General features: G+C 28.8%; 1 protein-coding gene across 3 annotated transcripts; it reads left to right on the top strand.

Annotated features, from left to right (window-relative positions):
• Positions 1-1,096: 1,096 nt before the first annotated feature.
• On the top strand, positions 1,097-19,125 carry LOC130665559 (testisin-like). Of its 3 annotated transcripts, XM_057466008.1 has the most exons (9): positions 1,097-1,650; positions 10,052-10,536; positions 12,109-12,153; positions 12,863-13,135; positions 13,567-13,652; positions 15,606-15,691; positions 15,814-16,088; positions 18,412-18,569; positions 18,681-19,124. In XM_057466008.1, exons 2-9 carry the CDS (start codon positions 10,059-10,061, stop codon positions 18,837-18,839), a joined length of 1,560 nt encoding a protein of 519 aa, XP_057321991.1. In that variant the 5' UTR covers positions 1,097-1,650; positions 10,052-10,058; the 3' UTR covers positions 18,840-19,124. The 3 variants fall into 3 exon arrangements, with proteins under 3 accessions (XP_057321991.1, XP_057321992.1, XP_057321993.1); XM_057466009.1 differs by lacking the exon at positions 12,109-12,153 and having other exon boundaries at positions 18,681-19,125; XM_057466010.1 differs by lacking the exon at positions 12,863-13,135 and having other exon boundaries at positions 1,100-1,650; positions 18,681-19,120.
• Positions 19,126-19,378: the final 253 nt, after the last annotated feature.

The raw sequence follows: 19,378 nt of genomic DNA, 5'->3' as shown, positions 1-19,378 counted from the left end.
TTAAAATCTTGCCAATTTACTCTCAGATATTTTGTTTATTTTTATTATCATTGAAGTTTAATAAGACAAATCTTGTGGTTAATTCGCAAACTTATTGATTTCGATAATTGTACAACCATGGGGTTCTTAAAAAAAATCTACACACGGTCAATTTTTTTTATTAGTCGTCTAATATATTTTTTTTCTAAAATATCTCAACTGCGATGAAAGATACAAAAAACTTATTAAATTTTGAGGGTTTACCAAAGGGCTGATGTCTTTCGTTGATACAAAAAAATTCAGTATCTAATCTCAAAATATTTAAAAATTTTTATGTCAGTAATTTTATAAAATCATATCGACATCTTTTGGCGCGAAATTTATATATATATTCATAATTATTTATAAATCTTAAGACATTGAACTAACTGTTGCATAAAACATCTGAAACTATGAAAAGGCACAAATTAAAGTCAAGACCTTTTCACTGATACCAAATTAAATTTGTTTAATTTTTATTATCACAGAGACATGCCATGGACTAAATTTTTCTTATTCTCTCTTAATAATATAGATAATAGACATATATTCAGTGACATTGAGGTATTTTCAGTGACAGAATAATTAAAATATTAATTTATTTAAAGAAAATAAATACGATCGTCTTTTTCCCGCGTAATTTAAATGTATTTCGAATGATATAGATAAATTTATTTATCTCGATACTTGGCAATAAAAAAGAGTTTAAACCATGGAAAGGCACAAATTCAAGTCAAGAAATTTTCAAAGATATCAAATTTAATAACATTTACTAATTTTATCATAGATATGACTGGAACAAAATTTTCTTAATCTCCTAATAATACAAAATAGATAAATTAATTAACTATTCATCTATAGAACCTAATTTATTTAACTGTGTTATAATTGTTATTAGCTCGTAATATCGATAATAAAATTAAAATAATTAATTAACATAAAAAAAATTGTTATTATTATCGTTATTGTTATTGTTTGGAAGAAATATAACCATAATAGTGGGAGAAGAGAGTCACGAGAGAGTTTATAGCAACCAAAATGAAACTACTTCGTCGGAGAAAGTGAGAGCTAGTCCGTGTTGTCTTGTAACGTTTGGTTGTATATCGTGTTGTGGTATAGTGGGTACTGCTGGTTAAGCCACTAGCAAGTTAAGTACAACCGAGTCCATTTGTATCGGATCGGATCGGATCGGTTTTATATTTTGTATTTATTCATTCAAAAATATCATTTATTTTAAAACTCGCGGACTCGCGGCTTCGCCTCGGCCTGTCAAAAATTTACTTGCTCCAAAATTTCAAAAAATAAAAAAATTCGAGGCGAAGCCAATGATCGTGATCAGTGATTTTGCAGTGAATTTGAATAATTAGTGTAAAAATGCATGTGATGTTAAAAAGATTGAATTTTAAAAATAATTAATTTTTTTTTTTTTTTTTTTTTTTTTTTTTAAATACTAAAATATGAAGAAAAAAAGTTAATGTTTTTATGGAAGTGAATAATAATAAATTAATTTATTTTCGAATTTAAATTTTTTTCCCGCGAAATGTAATTTAATTGGTGGCTTAAATAAAATTGAGGAATTTAAATAAAAAAAATTTTGGACTTACAATAAAATTAAAAAATTAAGTTAACAAAGTAAGTAATTTTTTATTAATTATTTTATATAAAAAAAAAAATTATCCGTTACACAATGGAAAGTTATTCGTACATGTGAGATTAAGAAAAAAAAGGATTAAATTAATCAGAGCATAAAGAGCATTGTTTCAAGGCCACAAATGAAAAAAAAGGAAAACAAAATGAATTAATAAAATGATTGAGAGAAGGGACTAGTAACAATTTTTTTTTTTTTTTTTTATATAAAAATTTATACGGGAATTAAGTAGCAAGTCATAAAAGATTTCTTTCGGCATAAATTAAACAAACGTGTAATCCCCCAGATGGAAAGAAATCGAAAGCGCTGCCAATCGTCTGAAAAAAAATTAATAAATTTCTCTTTCATGACATCAAAGTTGAGTCCCTTTACTAAAATGTTATTTTTTGTACAAACAAATCTCGTATGATTTTATGGTACTAAATTTAAATTAACAATTTAAAGGTCTGTACTTTCACGTTCATTTCCTAAACATTTATATATAAATATACATATATTTTTTTATATACATATACATACATATATATTGATGTAGACAGATAGAAAAGAGAAAGATATATTACTTTCAAGCGATGCATCTCCTAAGAGACCGGGTGAAAGTTCGCATGTCTTATAGATTTTAAAAAATAATTAAACAAAATATATGAAAATATGTCTATACATAAGTATATAAAATAACAATAGACGGTATCGGAAAAATGACCTATTGAAAGAGGAAGTCAATATGTATGACCATTAGAATTGCGGTAAATATATAAACTGAATCATAAGAGCGTGAATGTGAACGTGAACGTGAACTTCAATCCTTGTTCCTTGATATAAAGACACATGCACTTTCACTTCTTGTTTTATTTCTTTGTCTACCTGTAGTAGTATTTCTTGTTTATTTATTATTATTATTTTTTTTATGCTAATACGCGCGTAAAATTGATTATTATGATTTATGAGTTACTAATAGCGAGATTATATTTATTATATTTATGGAAATTGTTTATTTCAATGATAGTGATAAGGCAATGAGTTAATGACCTACTGATAGATATATAATTTGTCCAAGGTCATTATTGTTATTTTTTAAATTGGGTCGAAATTTATTTTTTTGAAAATTAGGTCATTTTTTCCACTGAAAATATGAATGGTCTTTAGAAGGACGTTTTTGAATTTTTGAAGGTTTTTCTTTCCATTGGTTACAAATATTGAAATAAAAATTTCCTCAAAATTGAAAGTGAATTTTGAAAAGAACAGGAGCCGTAATTTTTTTTTTCTTTGTATCAAAAAATTTGAATTGCTCTAAATTAATAGAAAGATTACGGGCCAAAATTGTTGACTGAGGTCCATTTAATGTTCGGGTACACAGAAAAAAAAAATTTTTTGGCACAAAAAATTTTTACTTACCCCTGGAAAATTTTAGCATTATAAATTGAAAACCAAAATTTTCTGCCCCATACACAGAAAAAAAGGATTTCTTGGCGCAAAAAATTTTTTCTTGTTCTAAGAAAATTTTTACTTGACCCAAGAAATTTTTTTTATTATAAAGTGAAAACAAAACTTTTCTTGGGGTAAAATAAAATTTTCTTGGAACAAGAAAAAAATTTTTTAGGCGAGAAAAAAATTCTTGAGCCAAGAAAATTTTTTGTCTTCATTTCATAATACAAAATATTTTTTGCGCCAAGAAATTCTTTTTTTCTGTGTACGAAAAAAATATATATCTGGGCAAATCTGCATATATACAATATATATGTCTCATGTATGCAATTTGCCCGTATATATTTTTTTTAAATACGGGGTGTACCTAAAGATCTTTGAAAATGAATAAATTTGTGAATTTAATTGATGAAAAATTTATAACCACTAACTATATATTTTTCATGAATTAATTTTACCCATTTTTTAATTTTCAAGTCTTTAGGTACCTGGTAATTAAATGTCAAAATTTGCTACTGTCACTTTGTATCTGTTAAACTAAAATTACAATACCTGAGTTTAAATCAATTTACATCAGTTTCAAATTGATATGTAGTTGGTATAATGAATATTATTATTAAAAGTGCTACGTAGAGAGAAATGTGATTGTAATTACACAGTAACTAATCTGATGACATGCAATGTTAAACGCTCATCTAAGCACTCAACAAAACGTTTTGGTTGAAGTATTTTCGCTACTGCGAATTGAAATTTCTCTGAGTGAACTAAACTGGCTGCTATTTTATTAGTTTCAAAAGTTTTTCCCGGGAAAAATTCATCATATATGGCCTCATCTGGGGTTAAATTTAACATCGGGGTAGCGTAGACTTACACCGGTTTTTTTTGAGTGTACGTATATGCTCATATATAAAACATATATGGGATAGATTCGGATCAAAAATAAAACTTGATTCAGGCTCGCTTTTGAAGTTATCAACTTGCCGACGATTTTTCGATAAGATCTCGATTTTTTTGACTTGAATTAAATTTTTGTCAACTTTTAGAACTTTTTTCATCTTTGTTTGAACTTATTCGTCTTCACTCCGAACACGATAGTCATTCACGTTACTGTAGACTTGATCAACCAACTCAAAAACAAGCAGTATTTTGTGGTATAAATTTTTTTTTTCACGTTTTATCTTAGTTTTGACTTTTTCGCGTTATAATTTAAGTCGAATAAGTCAGAACCAAGTCAATTTCGACTTGATTTAGATTTTTTCGTCTTAAATCGTTACTACACAGTTGAAAATTTTGTGTTCTTGTGTATGAAAATTCAATAGTTGAATATTTTGTGTCAATTATTTGACACCGTCAAGTGTATATTTAACCAAAGTTGAATGTGTTATCTGATCTCAAAAAGTTTTGAACCTGTATTATTGTTTGACACAAGTATAATGTGTTAAATTAACACAAAAAATTGAGTAGACCGTTTGGGACATGTGATTTGTGTTAAATTTAACACAAATTTTTCAACTGTGTAAGTAAGCCAGTTAAGTCTAAATCAGGGCGGAAACTCAATGTATTTCATCTTCGTAAAAAAAAGTCGTTTGTCTTGTGAAAAAAGGCTCGAAATTTCAACTTAGAAAACCAAGTCTACATCAAATTTTATTTTTGACCCGGGTAGTGAAAATTTTTTTTTCACACAGTAATTAACTAATTAAGCTCTACATCGAGTAAATGTTTTTTCTTCGTATTTTGAAATTGAGAAAAAATTTTAATTTTCAAAATTTTAGTTGTCAGTTACTGTATTAGAAAATAATTTATTGTAGACGCAAATTAATAAATTAATTATTTCGTCAAAAATTCTTGACTAATTAAAATATATTCTAATACAAATTTGTAAAGTCTTTAAATTTAATTAAATTTCCTTATTTTTTTCTTGTCGATATTTCCAAAATACATGTAATCAAAAAATTTAATTTATCGACGATATTCAATTCAAATTGAAAATGTCGCCAATGCGGCATTAGTTAAATAGATAAACTATCAATTTAGAGCTTATGAAATTTTTCAGTGGGTCCAGGGTCAAAAAAAAAAATTCCATGACACGTGGTACTGTTAAAGTCAAGAGCTAAAATTTTGTGGATTTTTTTTTTTCCGTTTTCGAAACTGACTGAGAGCTGGACCTTGAAAATGTAAAAATCATTTAATTTAATTTATATTAAGTTCTTAAAAAAAAAAAAAAAAAAAAAAAAAAACATGGATAAAAGTTTCTCATATTTTGACATAAATTGATGCAAACAATAAGATTTATTTCACAATTTCCAAGTAAATGCGTTAAATATAAAATTAACAGAAAAAAAAAAATTAAATAGTTTTTGAGTTGACCCATTTAGTCCTACCTCAAAAAATACCATTGATCTCATTTTCGAGCAGTTAAACAATTGCTCAAAACAAATATTTGAGGCTTCAAAAACTGGTTCTATTGTAGACATAGGGTGAGGAAAAAATATTTGAAAGGTCATTGACTAGATAAGATTTAAAGCCGAAGCTACAAGTATTTTAAATGAAAATGAAAATGAAAATTAAAAAAATTACATAACGAAAAATAAACAAATATGTTAAGAAATAATAGTTAACGTCATATATATAATGGTAGATAAGTAAAAAGAAAAAAAAATGACGATATGATTCCGGGATTACCGATATTTTGTGAAAGTCAACATCCGGATTGGTAAAATTTACAGTACACGGTTACGAAATGATTCGCTATTTATAACCACATAAAAAATGTCATCAATGGTTGTTGTAATATATACATATATATATCGTGAGTGGAACTAAAGATGTGTGGGACTCACTTTTATTCATCATCACCGTCACATTTTTATGTCTGTGTATATATTATATATGTATGTATGTATATGTGATAAAGAAAAGGAAGACGAGCCTATTGCCACTTTCCCTTGTTGTTAAAGCCTTCAACCAGTTTTGTAGCCAATGATACATCGCTTTCCCTATTTCTTCGTCATATAGATTTATTGAGTTTCTATTCGTTATTATGAACATTTGATACTCATGAATATTTTTTTTTTTTTCATTTTTGTATTAAGTATAAAGAAAAGATAAAAAAAATTACGTCTTAAAGTAATAAAATCCAATTTAAAAATAATAAACGACGATTTTTGCTGAGTGTTCATTTCTTAAAGTCGTTTAACGTAAAAAAAAGAAAATAATATAATTTGTGTGTACTCGGATGATGAGATGCCTTTTTACTTTCACTCCATTACGAAGTCACCAGTGACGTAAAAGACTATTTTACAATGCGTTTAAAAGATTATCTATTACTTTGTATTCAATTTGGTTAGTGTAGTTTTAGATATTAAATTATGTGGATAGATAGAAGCTTATAGTTGAATGAAAAATTTTATTTGAATTAACGGAAGAGTAAAGAAAACCATAGTGGAATATTAAAAATGGTCGAATTTAATATTCATGGTAAAATGAAATTACAGTATAATTTAAGAAAATAATAAGAGTTATTTGTTTTAATGGTTAAAAAAGTATGTAAATTATAATTAAATTTAATTAGTAAAATTTAGAATTAATTAGTCAATTATTATGATTGTGCATAACAATAACTGTAAAAACAAAAAAAAACAATAACTGTAAAAACAAAAAAATTAGAAACAAAAATAACGAAACAAAAACAATAACAACCACGATAACAACAACAACAACAACAACAACAACAACAACAACAACAACAACAACAACAACAACAACAACAACAACAACAACAACAACAACAACAACAACAACCACAATCATAACAACAAAAATGACAACAACAACAATAACAACAACAGAAACAACAACAAACACAACAAGAACAAGAACAACAACAAAAAGAACAACAACTACATCACCAACAACAACCACAACAATAAAACAAAAAAAAACAACCACAATAATAATAACAACAACAACAACAACTACATCACCAACAATAAAACAAAAACAACAACAACCACATTAATAACAACAACAACAACATCAACCACAACAATAACAACAACAAAAAAAACAACAACTACATCACCAACAACAACCATAACAATAAAACAAAAAAAAACAACAACAATAATAACAACAACACCAACGACAACATCAACAACTACATCACCAACAATAAAACAAAAAAAAAACAACCACAATAATAATAACAACAACAACAACAACTACGTCACCAACAATAAAACAAAAACAACAACAACCACATTAATAACAACAAAAACAATAACAACAACCACAACAATAACAACAACTACATCACCAATAACAACCATAACAATAAAACAAAAACAACAACAACAACAACCACAACAACAACAACAACCACAACAACAACAACAACCACAATAATAACAACAACAAAAAGAACAACAACTACATCACCAATAACAACCATCACAATAAAACAACAGCAACAACAATAAACAATAAAGAAATGTTACAAGATCGACAAAAGCAACAAAAATAACAACAACAATAAAATAATAAATTACAACAATAATTTATTCAAAATGGCTAGAAACAATGATAATTGTAAACTTATTAAAATTTCATTTTTCATAAACGTAACTCAAAAAAGTTTTGATAAGCCCTAAAATACTTATAGATAAACTGATTAACTCAAGCGCGAAAATATGATCTTTTCTTTATATTAAAATTATTGAATTGAAAACATGAAATTCAGGTAAAGATATAATTATTACCTATGTATTTTTTCAAGTTGTATTTTGAAACCATTAAGAAAAGATTAGAATGATTTTGGCGGCAATCAATAGGATTTCGAGACTGAAATAATTGAATTTCAGAGGCGTTCGAATCAGTAGTTTTAAGATATTTACTCACTTAAAAAATAATGATAAAATCAGTAAATTGTATGTAAGGCCTTTCGTAATTGATATTTCTCGAACAAATTGACCGATTCAATTGCTCCTTGCGGCAATCGAAAAAATTTACTGAGCGGTACATTAATAAATTTTCAGATCGATCGGCTGAGTGGTTTCCGAAGTTATTATAAACAATTATTATCGTTTCTTTTCGTTATTTAGTATAATGACCCGAAGTCAGCCTTGGTGATTGCGAACTTCATCAATTGTCGAGTGTCTTTAACAATTCAAACAAAATATGATATCTAAATATAGAGACGAGTTTTCAGAGCAATACGAAATATCTCTAGGCCACAACGGACCCCGAAAAAAATTAAAGAAAAATCCTTCTATAATAGATAGTGCAGTATCTTATTCCAGCCTTAAAAAGCCAATTTTCTATAATAAACAAAGTGTTTTAAACAATAATTGGGGAGTCATGTCTCAGAAAAGAGAAAAAATTGAGTCTACAACATTTTTCATGGCAATTGTCATTGCAATGTCGCAAAAAAAATTATATATCCCGGAAAAATATAGGATTTGAATGAATGCCATGCAGATTTTTGAAGGGGGAGAGAGGGTGTCGTGCCAGAATGAAAAATTTTGTTTTTCAAATTACGGTAAAATCATAATGAATTCCTTCGAAATCGATCAAAAATACTTGTACCCGATGCTCAAAAGCCACAAAAAATAATTAGCGGCTTAGGGGGGCCGTCGTGCCCTGATCACCCTTACTTTCATTATATCGCGTCTCTAATGCCAAAAAGGCATATAATTTTTTTTTAATTCACCTATCGCTTCAGAGTAACGAAATTGATCAAAAAATAAAAATTAAAACATTAATGCCAAAATAGCCTATAACAGCAAGCATATGCCTTTTTGGCATTAATTTAATTTTTTAGCTAATGCCAAAAAGGCGTATAAATAAAAAATCAACGAATTGATTCAATTAAATATTTATTAACAAAAAATTAATGAATTTAATATTTTAATGATTTTTTATTTATGCGCCTTTTGAGCATTAACTAAAAAATGAAAAATAAAATTAATGCCAAAAAGGCATATGCTTGCTGTTGTAGCCCATTTCGGCATTAATATTTAAAATTTTGTTTTTTGATCAATTTCGTGATTCTAAAGCGATAAGTGGCTCCTAAAAAGTTTTCATCAAAAAATCTGAAAATTAGAATCGTCGAGCTTCAAAATGTTTTTTTTTTTTTTTTTTTAAATTCACGATACGACCATTATCCACATAAATACAGCTACTCAAAACTCATTGAAAAATTTCAAAATTTTTTTTGACTTTAACTTTTTCCCTTAGTATATTTAAATTTGAATTCATGGGTTTAACCTCATGGTTATATACTTTTTTTTTATATGGCTTTTTGGCATTAATGATCATTGTGCCTAAAAGCAAAAAGGCTTATATATATTTATAGGCCTTTTTGGTTTAAAATTTTTCTATTACCAAAATATTCATTTCAAATCATTTCTAAGCGATTGAGCAAAAAAAAAAATTTTTATGCCTTTTTTGAAAGTATTTATTGTCCCTAAACTTAATTTTTACCTTAAGAAGTTTTTCTCTTCTCTCAATTATTTTCACAGACTTTGAAAATAATTTCTAAATTCAAATTTTTTTTGCAAATTCCGACCTTACATTTTAAATCAAATTTTTTTTTTCTTATTAGCAAAAGAGTTCAAGTAGTCGAAAATTGTTTTTTTTTTTATAATAATCACAATAAAAAAAATATATATCAAAATTTTAATTATTCAAATATTCTGTCTTGTCCCGCCTTTTCTATAATTAAATATTATTAATGAGCAATTGTATTTATTAATACTTGTAAGCAATTAATTATTTATAATTACTACAAATTATTTGAAAAAACTAATTACTGTCGCAATTTAAATGAACAGGAGTGAAAGTCGCGGATCATAAAAATTCTTAATGAATAAATTGAAACTTTAATTTGATAAAAAAAATAAAAAAGTCATCAGTCATTGATATAACTGTCGATTTAATTAACAAACTTTTGATACTTTACAGAATTACAATGATGCCGATAAAATGTAAATGGTATAAAATGGCACTGATATTGACCTTAATGGAATTTATTTATCTAACTAATGGCCAGTCACCAAATCAATCAGATAGTAATATAACGGATACAAAAAACCGCACTAATAATGTTCCACATTTATCAACACGAAGAAAAAGATTCGTAAGGTATCCGTCAGCTGGTAATTATTTATTCGAAAATAATCCACCGGGAATTAGCGCGAGAATCGGTTACCCGATAGCAAGATTTTCTCCAGTCCAGTCGTTTCAACCGGCGCCGTCTGTCTGGCGCCAGGCGAAATCATCATTTTGGCGATCGCCCATTGAAAACTTTCCACCGAGACCTGTTTTGGCCCATAGATCTCCCAGATTAATATTCCGTGATGACTTTCCAACATTTCCTGCCAGTGGAGTTGGTTCATCTTTTTTCCAAACGAATCAATTGTCGCCTGAAGTTGATGATGAATTTCGAGGTATTTTTTTATTTATATTTTATTAATTACTAAATTTTTCATATTTATATTCACATACTTTAATACTAAGGAGGTTCGATTGCTGCCCGGGTTGAGAAAATTTTTTTTTGGGATCTTATTTGTCAAATCAGCACACGAATGCCCGTTATAAGTCTGCCCCTAATAAGCCTCTACCCTTTAATCAGCAGTTACTAGGAGCCCAAACTTCCCCTACTTGATTACTCATTTGAGATTTGTACCAGACTGCCCCTTATAAGCCTTCGTTAGAATTTCCAAAATTATAAGCTATGAATCGAAAAAACAGAAAATGAAAATTTACTATCGACATTTCACGGAGACTTTAGCACATAAGCACTAGAAAAATCAAGGTAACGACGTGTGATAAAACGTAAATGTGATGTTTAGAATTACGAAATTAAAGAGGCTTATAGCGGGTAGTCGAAATTTTTGATTGAATAAATATAAGACTATTAGATGAGGTTAGAAAATATATGAAAATTGTAAAATTTAGATGAAGAATACATGGAAAGTATTGATAGGAAATTTAAAATCCAAGTGCAGTAAAATGGAGTCAAGTTGACAAAATGGCGGGACTAAATGCGCGCGCAATAAATTGAGGCATACATTTATTTATTAAATTTTTATTCATGATAGAGTAATTTTTTTCAATCAATTTCAAGTTCTCGTGATGAAATAATTTTTAGGAAATAAGTAAAAATTGAGGATTAATAATTTATAATAAAACCTGGGCCAAAATGGGACACGATACTTTTGATCGGTGTCCAGAGCAAAATGAGACGGAAAAATTTGTTTAAAAATGCTTAGTTACAGTGTGTGGAAATTAGAAAAGAGTGAGGCAACTTGGTCAGCTCTGACAGAGTGGCGACTTCAAATTTTCAGAATGAATTTTCTTTTTTTTCCAAGAGTCTGTTAACTGGATTATTTTATCAAAAATTAGCGAAAACTGACTGACATAAAATGGGCTAGTAGTATAAAATTTTATTTTTTTGCCTACACTGAAAAATTCCCAATAAATTTTACTATGGGTGCATAGTAACCCCGGACTATATGAAAACTGATTCAAAATTTACAAGTGTCCCATAGCAAACGTATGCGCATAGGCCACAATCGTGTTGTCTGCGCATACGTTTACCATGGGACACTTGTAAATTTTGAATCAATTTTCTTATAGTCCGGTGTTACTATGCACCCATAGTAAAATTTGTTGGGAATTTTTCAGTGTAAAAATTTCAAATTTCCATAGTCCGGACTGATCAACTTTTCCTGGGCTCACCAAAAATATGATCTCATTTTACTCCAGGATTTCCGAACTTTCGAAAATGAATACTTTTGTAAAATTTAACATTACGACAAAATAAATTATTCTTTTCTAAAAAATTACTATTTTTCTGATTAATTTTAATAGACAAATTTTATTATTTTCGGTTAAAATAATTTCTATTGCACTTGAATTTTTCAAATTTGAATTTTCCCATCCCCAACCTCAATCGCCTCTTGCAGCAACAGACCTCCCCCAATCAAAAATAATAAACAAAATAAAAATTTTTTCAGATCAACGGAAACAAATTTTTACCGATTATCCAAAACTTGAAACCGGTATGATACAAATAGTCATTTTTACCTTAATATTATTAATGTTTGAATTTCGCTTGTTTGTGTCACTAACATATTTTTACATCCATACCCCAGGAGGTAAAATGGGCAACCAAACTACTTTTTTTCTTACCATGTCAAAAAACCGCCGGATTCAAAAAAGTCATAAAAAGTTTTCCTGCAGAATTTGATGCTCTACAACTTTTGATTACAAAATTTTTTTGTAACTTCAACTCTTACCGAGTAATTCACCAAATCTTAAAGAACCATCATAAGAAAAATAATTTTCAATTTCTGCCCATTTCACTTCTCATTTTCCTTCAGTAATTATCCCAACTAATAACGCAGTAGAAAAGCTTTTCACGTAAACAGATGTCATAAAAAAAAAAACGGATGTTAGAATATGATGAAACTTACTGATAATAAGAGGCTACAAAATAACGTCACGCTGACTAACCTCGATAATCTTCGAAGAATTTAAGATTATTATTATTATTATTTTTTTACACGGAAAAAAAGGTTTCTAGGACAAAAAATTTTCGACACTACAACACAATAATAATAAAATTGTTTCTTACATGACAAATATTCAATTGACTTGGAGTAATTTATTAAATTCGACAATGACATATTTATATTATATACAAAAACAAGACAATTACTGATGAATATATGTTAGTTGAAGAGAAATACCATTATATTATGTGTACAGAGAAATCGCGGACCGAAAAAAAACCAGCATGGGAAGGTGACGACAGTTTATGCTCAGACGGACGAAGCTGTGAATTTTTTCTTAAGTGTTGGATGACATCTGGGCTATTGGATGGAAGTTGTGGTGGTATTATGTACGCTTGTTGTCATCGTAAAGACGCTAAAGCTATTGCCGGGGATTATAATCTTATTGAAACGCCTAGAGAACAATTATTACATCCCCAGCTTGCTTCGCCGGACAGTACGAACACCGAACATGTCAGTGACGATCATCGTAAGTTGCCAATTGTCATGCATGCCATTTATTTTACTGTTATTTTTTATAGTGCATGTACACATTTGGCTAACAGCAAATTTCCCATTTAATATATATCATATATAACATTATTAACTTAACTCTTATTAATTACTCCAAGTCTAATGAAGTATTTAGAGGCATGATACTGAAGTTAGCCGACGTCTAATAATTTTTGGATTTTTTTTAAAACAATAAATTATAAAAAAAAAAATATTTGAAAAAATTGCACCTATAGTTTTTTCAATTTTCTACATGTGCATATTTTTATTTATATATTTTTTTTAAATTAAGTCGTTGAAAAAAAAATTCGAAAATTTTTAACTGTCTGCTAATTTCGCGATCATTTTAGAGGCTAAATATGGATTTTCGTGAATTTCGATTGTTATTAGATGGTAATTTTTTTTTAGAATGCGGAATTTCGTCGAGCAAACAAACGGCTCAAAGACGGATCGTTGGAGGGGATGACGCTGGTTTTGGAAGTTTTCCTTGGCAGGTATTTAATGTCATCATGTTATTTTATTTTTTTTCTTTTTCGAAGAAATTCTATGATCCCCTGAAACCGGAGTTGCAGTTGCTATCCGAAAATTACTTGCGAGACGTCAATTTGACGGCAAAAGTTGGATTTCCAAAATTTGGTGTCAGATGATTGTAAAACAGCGAGGGAATTTCGTGTCAATTTTTTGTCGCAGATGTCAGTTTGCAGCAAAAATTGTAAAGCATAAAATTGCTGTCAATTGGCACTTAATCGACATCAAGCAGACAGTAAATTTTACTTTATAATTTTTGCCGCCAAGCTGAGATCTACTTAAGACGACAGATTGACGCAAAACCTACACATTTTGACGTCAGCTTGTTAACGACGGGCTATTGGGGATGTTATAAAGTTATGATTTATTTTTTTTCTTTTAAACGTTAATGTGATAAAATAACATCGAAATTTGAGACAATTTGAGAACTTAAAGGTTTACTTTTTTGGACTTAAATAGTAAAAAAATGTGATTGATTCGGACCTTTGCGTCACGTGGACTTTTTGAGTCAAATAAGAACGTTTTCAAATTAAAATTTTGGAAACGTATATTGACTACATTTTTCTCTTATGTTATACAGTTTTCAAATTTGAGATCTTCGAAATTTTTTGGAACAAGGAAAAAATGTAGTAAAAATACATTTTGACAAATGTTTCAAAATCATTCTCATCTAGCTTGAAATTCGTCTGCAAAAGTCCTAAATCACTCGTATTTTTCATAATCAAAATCCCCAAAGTTCGAAAAAAGCTCAACTTGAAGTTCTAATCTGTCCCAAATTCTAAACTTCTACATATCGAATCTTTTTTACCTGGGTAACTATTTAACCCTAATTCCTGGAACATGGGTCGTCTATGTCCATGAACTTTTCAATATTCTACTATATGCCTCCGAATTTTGATGAAAATGTTTATTGCAAAAGCGATTTTCGGGTCTGGCAACAACTCTATCGCATAGAGGAGTCCAAAAAAAATTTACGAATTTTTTCAGATATTTCCGTACAGAATAACATAATTAGATGAGCGGCGGACACTAATGACCCATGTTCAAGGTTTACGGCTGAAAACAGCGAAATGGGATTAGGGTTAAGCTAGTACTGTCGGTTTTAGAATTACCGTTCAGAATTCAATGAAATTTCTCGGGTCGAAATATCTAGCCTCATTGAACCCAAGTAAGCCTCAATCCAGTCTCACTGAGTAAAAAAAGCATTTTGAGCCTCAAATGATGTTCAAAAAGCCTCAATGTGCCTCAAATGAACCTACTACTCGACTCTGTAATTTAAATTCGAATAGTATTATTTGAAGCTCTTTGTTCACCATTTGAGGCTAATCGAGGCTTTTTGAACATCATTTGAGGCTCAAAATGCTTTTTTTACTCAGTGAGACTGGATTGAGGCTTATTTGGGTTCGACGAAGCTAGATTGAGGCTAGATATTTTGACCCAGATTTACATATAGTAAATAATGATAAGAAGAATCTTCAATTAAATTTTTCAAGAGCTACAGAGAACCATTAAAATTTGGAGTTCCATACATATGACATTGAACTACATGAGAAATCACAGGTTTCATCTTATGTATTTTTTTTGTATACAGAGCTATAGCTCTTCAAAAATTATCATTATCTACTAATCTGTCAAATTTCATTGAATTCCGAACGGTAATTCCAAAACTGACAGTAATACCTTTAAATTTTCTGCAAAAATGAATCAAATCAATGAATAATTATAACTATCATACCATTTTGTGTTGACAAATAATGATTTTTACGCAACAAATGATTGCATTTCAATGAATCATCAAACTTGAAACTTTGACCATAGTTATTTCAATATATAATATATATTTACCCTATACAATATATAAGGAAGTTATTTACATGGATATGTCTGACCTTAAACTGTAATTTCCTTTTGTCCTTTAGGCTTACATACGAATAGGATCAAGTAGATGTGGAGGGACGTTAGTCAATCGTTACCACGTTGTCACGGCTGGTCATTGTGTTGCTAAGTAAACTATCAATAGTCATGGTCAAAATAAAAGCCATTATAAACCATGATACTCATGGTTGTTTTGTATTGCATCACTTAAATAAACGAGTTATGTAATTGTAAGAGTTAACTTTTTTACAGGGCGTCGGCGAGGCAGGTACAGGTCACTTTGGGTGATTATGTCGTCAATTCAGCGACGGAAAATTTACCGGCTTATACTTTTGGCGTAAGGGAAATCCGAGTCCATCCTTACTTCAAATTTACGCCGCAGGCTGATAGATTTGATGTCGCTGTTCTGAGATTAGATCGGCCTGTTCATTATATGCCTCATATTTCCCCGATCTGTTTGCCGGATAAAAATGAAGACTTTTTGGGACAGTATGGATGGGCTGCTGGTTGGGGTGCATTACAAGCTGGTAAATTATTAATATTTTTGTTTAATTGATTTTTGAAAAAACTAACTCTAAAAAATTTTATGGATGAAACATCTAATTGCTTAAACGGCTGTAACTTTTGAAATATCAACTTTACGCTATTTTTTGTTAAAATAAAAGTTGTAGGGAATTTGATTTCCTACAATTTTGGTTTCAGTAAAAATAATCGTAGGACGAATAGTTTAGAAGATATAGTCGTTTGAAGATAAAACAAGAAGAATTTTGTTAGTGAAAAGTATTTGAGTTTAAACGGCTGTAACTTTGAAACGATTGAGTTTACGATATTTTTTAAGAGGCGCAAAGTTGTAGGAAATTTGAGTTTCAATAATTTTAGTATGAGTGAAAAATTTCATAGTGTCAATAGTTTAGTAGATATAGTCATTTGAAAACTTAAAATAAAGATTTCCTGATCGAAGAATAGTTTTATTGTTTGAGTGGTTGCAATTTTTGAAAAATTAACTTCGCGCTATTTTTTATTGAAATTTTAATGGTCAAAAATTAATGTCTACATATATTTATATTAGAGTTGTGCTAACTATGATCTGAATTAATATTATTCTTTGATTCAAAATTTGGATCAAAGAATTCCCAAAATTAGTAAAATTTCGAACTCAAAAACTTGGTTCAAATTTCGAATATTAAATTCTTAACTCAAGTACGATAAATTATGAAAAATTTTAATCAAAATTTACCAATAATCTGGTAAATTACTAGAAATTTAAATTTTTCGTAGGTTTTCGAAGTATTGGTAAATTTTTTTTGAAAAAAATTTCATGATTTATAACATGTAAGCTAACAATTTAATGTTTGAAATTCGGACCGACTATTCGAATTCCTAACTACGAATTACAGTAGAACCTCTATAACTCGAACTCCAAGGGAGAGGCAAAAAAATTCGAGTTATAGAGTTTTCGAGTTATAGAGGATTTCGAGTTAGGCAGCAGGAGCTGTCAAAATTGATGTGTATTGCTATGAATCCTAACTAAGTATAATGATAATTTTACGATCACCAACAGAAAACCTGACGTCAGCTATAAATTCCATTACCATTTCGTAGAACGTAATCCTAATAAGATACTTACATTAGGGAGTGCCGAAAATCCGCTTTTTTTGAATTTTCATTATTAATACCAAAAATATTTTTCTTTGTACAAAAAAAAAATTTTTCGAAAACAAAAAAAATTTTAGGTCGATATCTTAGGCTCGCCAAATCCCGCTAAAGTTAGAAGTTGTTTAAAATTTTTTTTCCAACATATATTGATCGGAAATTGAATTTTCTACAAAAAAGATCCTATAATAAAATTATGTAAAAGTGATAGTTACTGAGATAATTGCGATGTTGCTCTAAAAATGAAATTTTTCAAGATATTATCACTTTTTTAGGGTAAAATATGAATTTTATCATATAAATTTCATGGGAAATTAAATTTCTTACAAAATTAGCCTTCTGGTAAAAACTTGAAATTTATAGTTATTCAGAAACTGGCAGTTTTATGTTTAGATAGTCACATTTCTCGTTATTTGATGGCTTTCACCAAGAATCGCTATTATCTTTGTAACTATCAACTATAAATAAATTTTTATCAGGTCTGTTTTGTAGAAAATCGAATTTCCTATGAAATTTTTATGATAAAATTCATATTTTACCCTGAAAAAGTGATAATATCTTGAAAAATTTTATTTTTTAGAGCAAAATTGCAATTATCTCGGTAACTATCAACTTTACATAATTTTATTATAGGGCCTTCTTTGTAGAAAATTAAATTTCCGAGCAAAATAAGTTGGAAAAAAATTTTAAACAACTTCTAACTTTAGCGGGATTTGGCGAGCCTAAGATATCGACCTAAAATTTTTTTGTTTTCCGAAAAATTTTTTTGGTACAAAGAAAAATATTTTTGGTATTAATAATGAAAATTAAAAAAAAGCGGATTTTCGGCCCACCCTAACTTACATACGGTAATAATTTTAAATTCGAGATAAAGATGTCCAAGTGTATGTATCCGAGTTATGGAGGGTAAAAATGTACTGAAATAGCTTGTAGGGACTCACTAATTATTTCGACTTATAGAGGGTCAAAATTTCGAGCAACGGAGGTTCTGGAGCTTGGAGGGAAGGGGATGAAACATTTCTTCGAGTTTAGGAGATTTTCGACTTATCGAGGTTCGACTTACGGAGTTTCTACTGTATTTGCGACCCCTAATAATTATTTTATTAATTTATCTAAATATTTCTTCATAATTGTATTCATTAATAAAATTTTTGAAAAATTTATTTACTAATTTAGAAAATTTTGATTGTCATAAAGGTTCGAGATTAAGACCAAAAACCCTACAGTCCGTAGATGTTCCAGTGATAGATAATAGAGTCTGCGAACGATGGCACCGCTCTAATGGTATCAATGTTGTTATCTACGACGAGATGATGTGCGCAGGGTATCGCGGTGGTGGAAAAGACTCATGTCAGGTGATACAGAACATTGATTATAATAATAATAATTATTACTGTTGTTATTAGTGAAAAATATTTGAATAATTAAATGTATTATCGGATGTTGTTTAATATGAACTCTTACAGGGTGACAGCGGTGGTCCTTTGATGCTTGAAAAAACCGGCAGATGGTATCTTATTGGTATAGTTTCCGCCGGTTACTCGTGCGCCCAACCTGGACAACCGGGTATTTACCATCGTGTTGCTAAAACAGTTGATTGGATTACCTACGTCATTAATTCGTAATCTACAGTATCATTTTTTTTTAATTATTTAAAAAAAAAAGAAAACAGTTTATTGTTTTTATGTTTTAAGTATTTTAATACATACAATTTATAAATAAATATTTATTAATTAGTCGTTAATGAAGTATATATAAAAAGAAAAAAAAAATTTTTTTAGAATTTTTTTCGTGCAGATTTTACTGAATAATAATAATATAATGTATGGTTTAATTATTTTATGTAAAGTATTTAATTGTGATATGTGCGTCATGTATATAGTAACAATAATAATTTGTTATAAAACGTTATAATTAAAGTTATTTTAAATAACAAAAATTTTTTTAATTATTTTATTTGTACTTTTTACCCTCATTTTCTATAAAATGATAGGATTTTTTTTTAACGCGATAATTTTCCATGAAAAATGAAACATATATAACTATATATGGAGTATGTATGAAAATGGACCATATATGACGGATAGATGGATAATATGTGAATCATAGATGATTTATGTACAGAATACATGTATAACGTGTATTACCGATTTTCGTATATGGT

The sequence above is a fragment of the Microplitis mediator genome, chromosome 3 (genome assembly GCF_029852145.1).
Source record: "Microplitis mediator isolate UGA2020A chromosome 3, iyMicMedi2.1, whole genome shotgun sequence".
Taxonomy (NCBI): domain Eukaryota; kingdom Metazoa; phylum Arthropoda; class Insecta; order Hymenoptera; family Braconidae; genus Microplitis; species Microplitis mediator.
Note: the sequence above shows the minus strand (reverse complement) of the source record. Positions and strands in the feature narration are given on the sequence as shown.